We start from the raw sequence: 13,245 nt of genomic DNA on the forward strand, positions 1-13,245 counted from the left end.
AGAGATTCATATTTATTAATTTTACACTACATGCTTGGATACGCAGACTTGGAATTAAGTTCGTTTGTTAACATTTATGCATACACCGAACAAAATTTATATAAAAATTGTATAATAGCAGAATATTAATAAACATTGAATTGTATAGAGGTCTATAATATAATTATTGATATCAAAACAAAATTAATCAGGCTGTCAAACAAATTTAGATCTTATATTCATGCAGTTTGAATAGAACAACTGGGATAAGAGTAACTTTAATTCCACTATCCACACTATATAATTTTTTTTTATTGAAAAAGAGAAAGAAAATTGCAGTGTACTATAAAGATTTCTACTAAAGTAGTTCTTCTGCTACGACTGTTCGTATTATTGTCCAGTTGAATCTCTGATCATTCTCAGAGATGATACACCATTTTTAGATAATGCAACACACAAGTATTGTTTAATTGTAATAACAAACATTTTATTTTATCGTAAGATTGGTCCAGCATTTTGTAAAATGCCTAATAGTAATTGTAACGATAATATTTTAGATCTCAATTCATGTGATCTGAAAAATAAAAATGATAAATGAAAGATAAATTTGTTAATTTCATTATTTAGTTAAATGACTAAAAGCATTCTTACTTGGGATCAGATGTTCCATCTGGTAGAGGTTTCATAGATAATTTACAAAGAGCTCGAAATACATCTTTTTTAAGTACATGTATAAATTTAGCTGTTACCATACAGCTAAATACATCCTGAAGACTATATGGAGAAGCATGAAATACTAATTGACCGTAGTGTAAAATAGACTGACCAAAACCTTCTTCTTTGCCTGACGTATTGATCTTGTAAGCTATAATGCTTATACCATCTTAATTCTGTAGCAACTTGTGAAGCGGTATCTGGATCAGATTGATTAAGCACAATGTTAGCTGTTTGTATAAGAACTGAATGAAATGTATCTGAAATTAATATATCTAATGCTGTACGGATTTCACCAACTTTTAACGAACATCCAGCTTCTTTCAGAGTTTGTGTGCTATCATTTCCAATGCTTTTTTGTGTTAACTCACGACGTAAAGCTGCTTCTTGACTTGGTAACTACTCTCTCCAAATACGTATTGCCTCAGATCACATACCAGCATTCTAAAAAAAGAAAGAAAATTTTTCACCAATTTCGTGACTTACACTCAATATTAATATGTATATTTTTCACAAACTTTTATTAAAAATATTTGACCGGCTTGAAAACCTCAAATTATTGATATTACACTGTATTTTGATTACTATATTAAGCTATATATATATTACACTTAAAATTAATATTTCTACAACGAAATGTTTCATTATGTTGAATAAAAATAGTATTTTTAATATAATGACACTTTTAAAATAAAAACAAAGTCTCTACTGTAATCACAAGAATACAAATAATAATAATAAATCGTCATGCCAATGACACACTAGCAATTCACACCTACCGTAATTAATAGAGAGAAATCACTGTTGGAAAATATAAAACATTACAGCACTCATTGCGTTGAAATATTAAACTAAATAAGATACCCCATATCCGGTACATAATTTTCCGGTAAAGAAGTCTTCTTATAAATTGTGTATAGATATAGTCCCAAACTCTCTTCTCAGTCCGACTATACTATAGTATGTACCTCTTTATTCAGTTTAACAAATTATTTCAATATACATATCTTTTAAAAATATGTATACAACTTACAATTTATAATCAAAGTGGTTTAAAAAGATAGATATATCAGGTATACCACAATCAAATATACAATATTTTAGCTTCATGTAATCAATATAATTGTGATAAGTAAATAATATTATCGGTTCAGAAAACTACATTATCGACGGGAGTTAATATAATTGCTTATGTCAAGTCGACTATGTGCTACGGCACAGTAAATTTGTCCCTATCTGACGTTAAATTTTATTCTAGAGATTGATATAGAATATACGTGTAACCAAGTAACAAATATACTCTTTACCTAAGTATGCTTTATACTTGCAGTAAGTATACGTTACAGAAATCATAAAAATTTTCTCAGTGTAGGATTGCACGAATTCTCATGAAGACTTATGGTCGATACAGTAGGATGTACGATAATCAACGGTATTGTATTAAGTGATCATCTGAGGCATCCTGCGCGGAAAAACACGTGTAAATTGAAGGGTGTAAACATGTGTCCGTAAAACAAATGAAAGCGATGAGAAATGAGATCAATGAGATTTATCAATATTAGTTTTAACGTGGCCATTATCGCAATAAGTTCGGAGGTAAGTGCACGAGAAATTTTTTTGAATTATTCAGTTTTTGTTGTGAATAATGCAATAATTAATATATAAAACTTTTTTTTCAGATACAAAGATGGATCGAAGGATACAAAATATATACGGTAAGTTAATATTTTATTTTGTATATCATAACACCATCAAACACATCAGATTACATTTAAACCAAATTTTTTTTTTTTTCTATTTACAATCAACAATACTAATCATATTGTTGAGCAACAAATGAGAATTATATTGATAAACAACTATTAATAGTTATTTATTATTATAATTTAAATTTGTCACTTAACAATACACGTCGTATTTTATGACTGTAAATAGAAAAAATAACATTTTGTTTCAAATGTAATCTGATGGGTTTGATGATTTTCATTTCACAGATTTAAGAAAAGTGATCCAAGAGGAGATGAGGGCTTCAGAGGCCCGGCTGCAAAACCTCCGGGCCCAGCTAGAATTTATTGATGAGCCGTTCCTGTTGGCTCCACCCCCGCCTCCTCCGGCGCTGCCGCCAACACCACCAGCCCCATCACCAATGCCGCCAGCAACGGCACCACCGATGCCGTCGGCACCGGCACCACCGATACCGCCAGCACCGGCACCACCGGTGCCGTCAGCACCGGCACGTCGCCATCAAAATGGCGGGCCAAAGCGAAACCAATGGTTTCAGCAACGGCGAAATTCCGGTCCACCGAGGAATAATGCCGAGCAGCGCGGCCGCGGCCACGGTCGTGGAAGAGGGCGAGGCAGAGGGCGAAGCTCGGGATCGTCTACAAATAAATATTTTTATTTTTTATAATTATAAAAAAATTATAATGATTCATAATAAATAGTAAATTAAACTAATAACTGTATTTTTTCATATTTTTTATTTTATTAAATTAACAATTAATTACAAGTATATAAAGTCACTCAAACAATAAAAAGAAAAAAAAATTGCTTACGACTGGGATCGAACCCTGGTCAGCAAAATAAAAAATCGTTGCTCTAACCACCGAGCTATTATGATTACAATACGTCAATTTATGCTTGTAAATTATAACCTGCAGGCTTGGGCACAGAGAGTGGGGGTAGAGCTTGCCGGCGTAGTGCCGGAACTCGCCGCGGATTGTTTAAACTATTTTTTATTGTGAATAAGTTGTTAAAAAGTCTATTATCAATGTATTTGTACAAAAAAAGGTTCATGGCCCTGTTCAAATATTTTCTCATTAGTCATTGATTAATTGAAAAATAGTTTTACATAAAAATTGAAATTTAAAACTCATTTTTGGCATGATAAAGTTGCAATTACATGCAATTCAAATAAAAAAAAAATTTTGCCGCAATTGGAATCGAACACCGTTCGGTAAAATAAATGTCTAACCTTCTGACTACAGAGCCAGCATATTTCCATTTGCTTTGTTTACGTTTAGATATCATAAGCTTCAGGCTTGGTAACAGAGGGAGGGGGATGTGCTTGTATTGCTTGTCAACTGTTCGAACTCGCAGTCTTCTCTGAAAAATGAGACGGAGAACGATATATATATTCTGTACTTTGTCTTGCTCGGAACAGATTATTCTGAGATTTGTAAATTTCTTGGTGCCCTAAGGCTCCCTTTTTGTAATGCATCCCTGGAAATTACCATTTTTCAACGATTTCCCTGTTACCTACTCAATTTCAATTGATATCGAGCTTCGGCTTTTCGCCGCACAACGCGAGGGCGTAAAGTTAACCTCGGGAAACTTTCTGACTTCAGCCCAGCCTTAAGAATTGTCTCCCAGTATTTTTTTTAGTCGATAACATAAATTATCATTTACCATTAGATAAAGTACACGGAATTTCATAATTATTCCGTGCGATGTCGACACTATATTTATCACGTGATAAAATGAAATGTGACATGTTAGGTTAATGTTCTTGGTTTGTTTAAGTATTACAACAATAACAGAAACTAAATTAAAGTTTATTATTAACAAAAGTGATTTTAAGAGTTTTAGAATGAGTAAAGGGAAAGAAAATAGAAATAAAAGTGATAAAAAATGGATGAGTGGCGGTTTTTCTTATTATAAAGTAAATGAATATGAAAGAAACGATGGTGTTGTTACGACGTAAGTGAATTATTCAATTCATTTCAATGTGATTGTAACAATAATTAACTTCAATTAATTTCCTACTTTTAAACAATTTTCGTTTTCTCTTTGTATTTGAATATACAAATATCAACATATTTCTTTACATTTTAAATTAAATAACTTCCACTGCTATGAAATATTGTATATTGCAGAAATGATTTTCAATTCAATATTATTTATTTTACATAAAATTATTTTATATTTTCACAGACATTTCGCTTGTATCAAGGAGCACAATAAAAATTTTAACTGCCCAGCAACCGGGCACTTTATTAATAACATTTATTATACAAAAGAAAAAAAACATACAAACGAACCAGATCCGTTGTTAATACAGAGACGAGCAACCTATAAACGTGCGAAAGATTTGAGTGTAATACGTGGAATCAATGCAGGCCAAAATTATAGTACATCTTTCTTATTAGAGTAAGTATTATATTTGGAGTTTTGGTTAATCGAATAAAGTAAGAATAATTCGAATCTAATTTTTTACACTTTGTATTATAGAAATAGTAAAATTGCTGAAGTTACACCACCGTGCAAAGTGCGTAGAACACTACAAAAGAAGCTTAATATTAATATTAAGTGTAATATATATATAGCTTAATATAGTAATCAAAATACAGTGTAATATCAATAATTTGAGGTTATCAAGCCGGTCAAATATTTTTAATAAAAGTTTGTGAAAAATATACATATTAATATTGAGTGTAAGTCACGAAATTGGTGAAAAATTTTCTTTCTTTTTTTAGAATGCTGGTATGTGGTCTGAGGCAATACGTATTTGGAGAGAGTAGTTACCAAGTCAAGAAGCAGCTTTACGTCGTGAGTTAACACAAAAAAGCATTGGAAATGATAGCACACAAACTCTGAAAGAAGCTGGATGTTCGTTAAAAGTTGGTGAAATCCGTACAGCATTAGATATATTAATTTCAGATACATTTCATTCAGTTCTTATACAAACAGCTAACATTGTGCTTAATCAATCTGATCCAGATACCGCTTCACAAGTTGCTACAGAATTAAGATGGTATAAGCATTATAGCTTACAAGATCAATACGTCAGGCAAAGAAGAAGGTTTTGGTCAGTCTATTTTACACTACGGTCAATTAGTATTTCATGCTTCTCCATATAGTCTTCAGGATGTATTTAGCTGTATGGTAACAGCTAAATTTATACATGTACTTAAAAAAGATGTATTTCGAGCTCTTTGTAAATTATCTATGAAACCTCTACCAGATGGAACATCTGATCCCAAGTAAGAATGCTTTTAGTCATTTAACTAAATAATGAAATTAACAAATTTATCTTTCATTTATCATTTTTATTTTTCAGATCACATGAATTGAGATCTAAAATATTATCGTTACAATTACTATTAGGCATTTTACAAAATGCTGGACCAATCTTAGGATAAAATAAAATGTTTGTTATTACAATTAAACAATACTTGTGTGTTGCATTATCTAAAAATGGTGTATCATCTCTGAGAATGATCAGAGATTCAACTGGACAATAATACGAACAGTCGTAGCAGCAGAACTACTTTAGTAGAAATCTTTATAGTACACTGCAATTTTCTTTCTCTTTTTCAATAAAAAAAAATTATATAGTGTGGATAGTGGAATTAAAGTTACTCTTATCCCAGTTGTTCTATTCAAACTGCAGGAATATAAGATCTAAATTTGTTTGACAGCCTGATTAATTTTGTTTTGATATCAATAATTATATTATAGACCTATACAATTCAATGTTTATTAATATTCTGCTATTATACAATTTTTATATAAATTTTGTTCGGTGTATGCATAAATGTTAACAAACGAAAGATTAGATAAAACAGCGATTGGAGATTTCTTAGGATACCACAATCATAATCAAGTTATGTATAATTATTAATGTAGTTAACTACATTGATCAAATGGATTTTGCTAATAGAGATTTAGTTACAGTATTTAATACGAAATTACTTATTGAAACAAATCGATAAATAAGATTTAGAAATAAATTTAGTATCATCAAAGAGAAAAAATTGTATAATTATTATAGGAAATGATAAGCAAAACGATAGAAAATCCTAAAAAAAGCAATAAATATATTTAAATATCCCATAAAAATTGTAACTTGTTTTTCAAACAATTCTTTATTATTTACATCACGGTTTGTACAAAATTTTTTATATAAAATATATGCTTATTAAAAGAATTCTACTCAAAACTAAAATATAAATAAAAATAAAAAAGAATAACAATTAACATTTTATAATTTAAAGGTCTCCAATTTAATGAAATCATCAAAAAATGTTTTTTTGTTTATATTATATTGCACTTTATATTATACACATATTTTTATTAACCATGTTTACTGCGTGAAATCAAAATTGATATTATTTTGTAAAAATCATACTTATATAATAATTATCATTTACATTTTTTATGAATTACTTCTTTTTTAATCATTTGTATATATAATTATTTTATTATTTACACAGGAAAATTGAATAAATTCAGTTGATATTATTTATATTTTTTAATTATACATGAATACAAATTATTATTCATACTCCGTATGAATTTTTAAATTAATATTATATTATTATTTTTTTTTTTATCATTATTAACGTAAAAAGGACATAAACCGTTCATTCGCTCATGTACATATTGGGAGTATACCTATATATATATATCGGAGAAAAATTGTGGCCACGAGAGAGAGGTCCGCGTTAGATGGCATTTAAGTAAGACGGACAAAGAAGACGCTAGAAATCGAACTGAAATGTGCGGAAAACGGAATTAGGGGCGTGGCCTATTCTGTATCTCGATAAATACTCAATGAATGAAATTGATTTTGGAATTAAATGGAAGCCAATGACTATAATTGATCGTATATTAAATATTATCTCGTAATATTACTTAGTTATCGAGATATTTACAATTAAAGATTGTGTTGTGACGTCACGCGCGAACTTTTCAGTATAGAGTAGCGTGTTACTCGGCACTGTAATTGTGAGCCGCGAGAGCGCGCTAGTTGCACGAAGGGTAATAGTTGGGTAAGGGGCAAAAGTGCTGGTGACATGGCGCCGAGTATCTACCGCTACTCTAGATCCTCTCTTGGGAAGTAGTTAATTCTTATCATAATTATATTTTTAAATAGTCAATCAACGTTCGAAAAAAAGGAATTTTTTTTATTTTTAAGACATTAAAACATTATTCATAGCGTAACGGAATTAATAGATGAACACTCTCGACTAGATGACAAAATTGTTAAAAACTTGAATATAAAACGCCGTAAAATATTTTTTTTATCTTTCTGAGCAAGGTCAAATTAACTGAAAAAATTATTCAATTTATTCGATAAATATTCATTGCTTATTTTAAATTACTTTTTAATCAGTTTTTGGCTTAACTGTTTTCCTATTCGTGTTTCTACCCTAGCATTAGAGTATTTTGTCCTCAAACAGTTTTTTTCATGTGCAATTATGCGAACTAAAAAAAAGTCAAAAGAAGAAATAAAAAACGTAAAAATAAGTATGAAGAAATTAAAAACTTTACTAGGAAAAATGAACAATTAACTGACTTTGTGGAAGCCATTGAAGAAGTAACGTACAATGATTTTTAATTGAGGTCACGTTCAAATACAAATGATGAAATATCGGATAATGAAAAAAAAAAATAAAGAAAAATGAAACTTACACCAAATATGAAATGTCTGCAGGTAAAAAATGCAAAAGCTCGTAAACGCATGAAAAAATTACGTTTGAATAAAACGTTCAGAGAAAAAGAAAATGGAAAAACGAGAGAACGAATGAGGAAATTGCGTTCAGATGAAACGTTTAAAGAGAATGAGAATGGAAAAACGAGAAAACACATAAAAAAATTGCGTTCAGATGGAACTTTTAGAGAAAATGAAAATGAAAAAACGAGAGAACGTGTTAAAAAATTGCGTTTAGATGAATCATTTAAAGAGAAGGAAAATGACAAAACGAGCGAACAAATAAATAAATTGCGTTCAGATGAAATTTTTAAAGAGCAAGAGGATATGAAAACGCAAGAGCGCGTTAGAAAATTACGTTCAGATGAAACTTTTAGAGAATGAGAACATAAAAACAAGAGAACGTGTCGAAAAATTGCGTTTAGATGAATCATTTAAAGCGAATGAAAATGAAAAACCGAGCGAACGCATAAAAAAATTGCGTTCAGATGAAATTATTAAAGAGAAGGAGGATATACAAACGCGAGAGCGCATTAGGAAATTGCGTATAAACCCTCAATTCACAAGAATTGAAAAATTGAAAACGCGACAACGTTTGCAGACTTTAAGAACAAATATTAATTTTAAGAATAGGGAAAATTCAAAGACGCGTATAAGAATACGGAAATTAAGACAATGTGCCATATTTAGAGCAAGAGAGAATGAGCATAATCGTTGTCGGATAAATGTTTTTAGAAACCGTACTGATTTTATTGTTGATCGTCGAAAGAAAAATTTTAAACGTGTTAGGTTATTAAAAAGAAATTTATCCTGTGTTCGAAGAGAAGTAATAAATAATAGAAGAAAATTTTTTAAACATTGTAACCTATTAACAGATAAAAATAATAAAAAAGGCAATATAGATTGCGATTAAGAAACTTATACCGTAAATACGATTACATTAAAAAAGAATCAAAAGAATGTGCTTATCTCAATAAAATATTACATTCAAAAAAAAATTTTAGCAATAAATATGCACAAAATGAGTTAAAAACCAAAAAAATAAAAAATTGTGTCGATCGAAAAAACGATTTCATACGTTTTAGAAATATTTTTTTTAATGAAATAGTCACAAGAAAAAAATTTAATGAATTTTATAAATTGCAATAAAAATTTATAAAGCGTAGAAAACAAACTCCTTCACTCATCTGTTGTTGTTGTGAAGGATTGTTTTTGAACATTCTGTTATTAGGTTAAATGAAGAAAAAATCATTGAACGAAATGGTCATGAATTACTTCTTAAAATAAAAAATTATCTATCGGACTACATATGTCGAACATGTAAAAAAAGTGCATTTGCTAATAAAGTGCACAGTTGTCCACTAGTAATGGTCTCAAATTCGTTAATGTACCACCGACTGTCCAAAAGTTAACAGATCTCGAAGAAAAAATGGTAGCACCAGTATTAAATTTTATGCAGATTCGTGCATTAAAACCATATGCTTTAAATCCACAATTAGGTCTTAAAGGCAGTGTGGTCAACATTTTGATAGATGTAAACGATATGCTACAAATACTACCGAGAAATTTTAACGATATGCAAACAATTCAAGTTAAATTGAAAAGACATGTATCCCATAAAAGTGACTACATGTTTGAACGGATTTGACCTGGAGTAATTTGCAAAGCTTTAGTATATCTTATCAATACACCATTATATCAAAAATATAACATTAAAGTAGATGAAAAATACTTTATTTAATTATTATAAGAATATTGGTCTTGAGGAAGAAATAGATTCAGTCATTGATGAAAATGATTTGCATGACATTGAATCTGAAGTCATAGAAGAGACTGATAATAAAATTCATAAGTATAATGGTATTGATAATAAACCTCGCTTAAATTTAAGGAATAATAGTGAAGAAATCGATACTGTCAGAATTACTGACTGTATCGATTTTCAGCAAATTAATAGTGATGAAGTTCTTTTAATAGATCATAATATGGACGTTACCGGTGGAGACATACAAGTTGTTAATGTGATTGCAACAGGACAAAATAAACGTCCCATGCCATGGCATAATGTTGATGATTTAGATGAATTATGTTTTCCGAAAATTTTTGCTGGTCATAAAATGAATACATCAGAAAACATATCTTATACAGATAGAATTAAATCAGAAATCAGACGTTATGATCGTCGATCATGTAACCTATTACGGGTACTTTTTATGGCAAAGAAAAAATTAGAAAAAAATTGTTTATCGACTATAAATATATGTTTAAGAAAAACAACAAAAAATATGAATGGAAATTTGAAAGCAGAAGATGAATTAAATCATGCAAAAATCAATGAAATTATAAAATTTAATAATGGATACCGCATGTTCAAATATATCAGATCGTCTCCTGCATTCCGGGAACAAAAAAAAAAAAGAGTTATTAGCTATGATTCGACAATTAGGCAAGCCAACATTCTTTTTAACATTATCAACGGCTGAATCACATTGGCTAGAATTACTCCAAACCATAATGAAATACAGCCCTGAAGCACGTGTGTTGAATATAAGAGAAGTTTATGAGTTGGATAATAATACTAAAACTTTGTTAATAAGAAATGACCCTGTATCATGCGCCAGATACTTTGATTATAAAGAAGGTAAATTTATGGGGTTGTTAAAACAAAAAATTAGCATATTTGGTAAATATATGGTCGAAGAAAGCTACGAGCGTGTAGAATTTCAGCAACGAGGTAGCCCACATAAGCATATATTACTATGGTTAAAAAATGCACCGGTTTATGATGAAAAAAGTAATAATGATGAATTAATAAATTTTATTGATCGATTCATAACATGCAATAATGATGATAATGATCCATATGTCAAATTCGAATTCCATAAACATTCACATACCTGTTATAAAGGAAAACGGAATAAAGAATGTAGATTCTATGTTCCTTATCCTGTGATGAAGAAAACTATGATATTACCTCCTCTTAGTGAAAACGCATTTGTACTCAAGCCATACGAAACTATAGATAAATTAATGCGATATATTTCTACATGAAAAAAACATTTGTTAGTTACGAAGACGTTCTAAAAAAATTAAATATGACCGAACGGGAATATATCCTCGCAATCCGTAGTACTTTGAAACAAAAGCGTGTTTTTTTAAAGAGGACTAGCTTAGAAGTTGGAATTAATTCCTATAATAGAGATATTTTAAGATTATTTGAATCAAATATTGATCTGCAATTTATTCTTGATGAATATGCTGTTATAAGTTATGTTACAAATTACATTAGTAAAATAAAAGGACGATTTTCAAAGTTATTAAGAGAAGCAGCTGCAGATTGTATAGCTGAAAATAAAAGTATACGAGACAAACTTCGAACCCTTGCAAATGTGTTTCTTAATAGTAATCGAATGTCAAAAATCATAGTGCTCATTTGTGCTCTATCAGGTAAAGCTGCACATTTAATTAATGGTGTAACATTACATTCTGCTTTTGCATTACCTTGCAATCAATTTGGTGTAAATTTACAACAATTATCTAGTAATTTAGCAAATGATATACGGCAAAAATTATCTGAAGTAAAGCTCATAGTCATTGATGAAATTTCTATGGTAGGTTATACAATATTGAGTTACATAAATACAAGATTAAGACAAATCACGGGAATCAATAAACCTTTGGGTGGTATATCGATATTGGCAGTTGGGGATTTGGATCAGTTACCTTCAGTCCGTGATAAACCTGTTTATCAAGTGTCACGACATAATAAAATGGCACCATTTTTGGATGTTAATCCTTTATGGAATCTATTCGACTTTTATGAGTTAACAGAAACAATGCGCCAAAAAGACGATTTATTATTTATCAATGCTCTAAATAATCTTGCTAAAGGAATAGTGACTGATGATGACATAAAATTAATTCAATCTAGGGAAATAAAAAACGAAAAAGATATCCGAGAAACTGCTATACGATTGTATGCAACTAATGTTTATGTAAGGTCGTATAATGCTAAAAAAATATCTCAATTTACTAGTCAATTATTTACATCGACAGCTGAAATTGTATTTTCGGCAAATATAACTGAGAAAGAAAAGAAAATTATGTTACAGAGAATGAAACAGAAAAAAAATCAATCGTCTATTATATTACCAGATGTAATTGAATTGAAAGTTAATATCAAATATATGATAATAAATAATATTGATGTCGAAGATGGATTAGTGAATGGTGCATGTGGCGTTTTAAAATCTATTGAATGCCAAGAAAAAAATGTGCCATCAGTATTGTGGTTCGATTTTCAACAGCAAAGGGTTGGCCAAAAAGCAAGGACTCAATGTCATGATTACATGATTAATCGTAATATAGATGAAACCTTAACTCCAATTACAAAATATTTTATTAGAACAAATATTTTAGATGAAGAAAAATACAGTATTGTAGAAAATCAATTTCCAGTCATGCCCGCAGAAGCATTAACCCCATTCATAAAAGTCAGGGTCAAACTTATGATAGAATATGTCTAGATTTTATTACAAAAGAAAGACGGAATTTATCTCTGTTGTATGTTGCACTGAGTAAAGTTACTAAATTAGATGGATTATTTATATTAGTTGAATTTAAATTACCTAATGAAGATCGTAAACCTCATAACAGGCCAAAAATATATGATAATTTAAAATGTGTAACAGGAACGAAAATAGTGTATCAAAATGTAGGTACATTAAAAAGCAAATTAATTCATATAATTAACGATAAGTGGTATTCTCGAGCCGACATATTAATTTTCAGTGAGACTTTAACCAGTAGTCAAGATAATGTAGACGTGAGTAATTATTATATTGCTTTTAGATGTGATTTGAATAAAGAAAGTCGGGGGTTGATATGTTATGTCAATATCAATATGAAAATAGAAATCATCACATCAAAATCTGTTTCTGACACTAAAGGACATGTGCAGTTACTTACATTAAAAGTACAAGATTATTACATAGTTACTGGTAACAAATCACCTTTAGCCACTAGAAAAATGTTTGAAACTGTTATGGACGAGATAATTAAAACATTACCTCGCCATTGTCCTTTAATTCTTATTGGAGATTTTAACTACAGCACAA

At 29.7% G+C, this 13,245-nt stretch overlaps 2 protein-coding genes and 1 long non-coding RNA gene across 3 annotated transcripts; 2 read left to right on the forward strand and 1 right to left on the reverse strand.

Moving 5' to 3' along the window:
• Positions 1-269: 269 nt before the first annotated feature.
• On the reverse strand, positions 270-1,126 carry LOC118074959 (uncharacterized). Its single transcript, XR_004691250.1, has 3 exons — positions 994-1,126; positions 631-893; positions 270-553 (listed from the first exon to the last, which is right to left on the reverse strand). It is a non-coding gene; the product is annotated as an uncharacterized lncRNA (long non-coding RNA).
• A 1,254-nt stretch (positions 1,127-2,380) lies between these two features.
• LOC118074964 (protein enabled homolog) lies at positions 2,381-4,229 on the forward strand. The gene is made up of 3 exons (XM_035096534.1): positions 2,381-2,408; positions 2,688-2,990; positions 4,216-4,229. The coding sequence occupies exons 1-3, from the start codon at positions 2,381-2,383 to the stop codon at positions 4,227-4,229; spliced, it is 345 nt and encodes a 114-aa protein (XP_034952425.1).
• A 33-nt stretch (positions 4,230-4,262) lies between these two features.
• Positions 4,263-5,169, forward strand: LOC118074960 (uncharacterized). Its single transcript, XM_035096531.1, has 3 exons — positions 4,263-4,392; positions 4,627-4,842; positions 4,924-5,169. The coding sequence occupies exons 1-3, from the start codon at positions 4,283-4,285 to the stop codon at positions 5,021-5,023; spliced, it is 426 nt and encodes a 141-aa protein (XP_034952422.1). The 5' UTR covers positions 4,263-4,282; the 3' UTR covers positions 5,024-5,169.
• Positions 5,170-13,245: the final 8,076 nt, after the last annotated feature.

Source organism: Chelonus insularis, unplaced genomic scaffold, assembly GCF_013357705.1.
Source record: "Chelonus insularis isolate UGA/USDA-ARS -01 unplaced genomic scaffold, ASM1335770v1 contig_13_pilon, whole genome shotgun sequence".
NCBI lineage: Eukaryota > Metazoa > Arthropoda > Insecta > Hymenoptera > Braconidae > Chelonus > Chelonus insularis.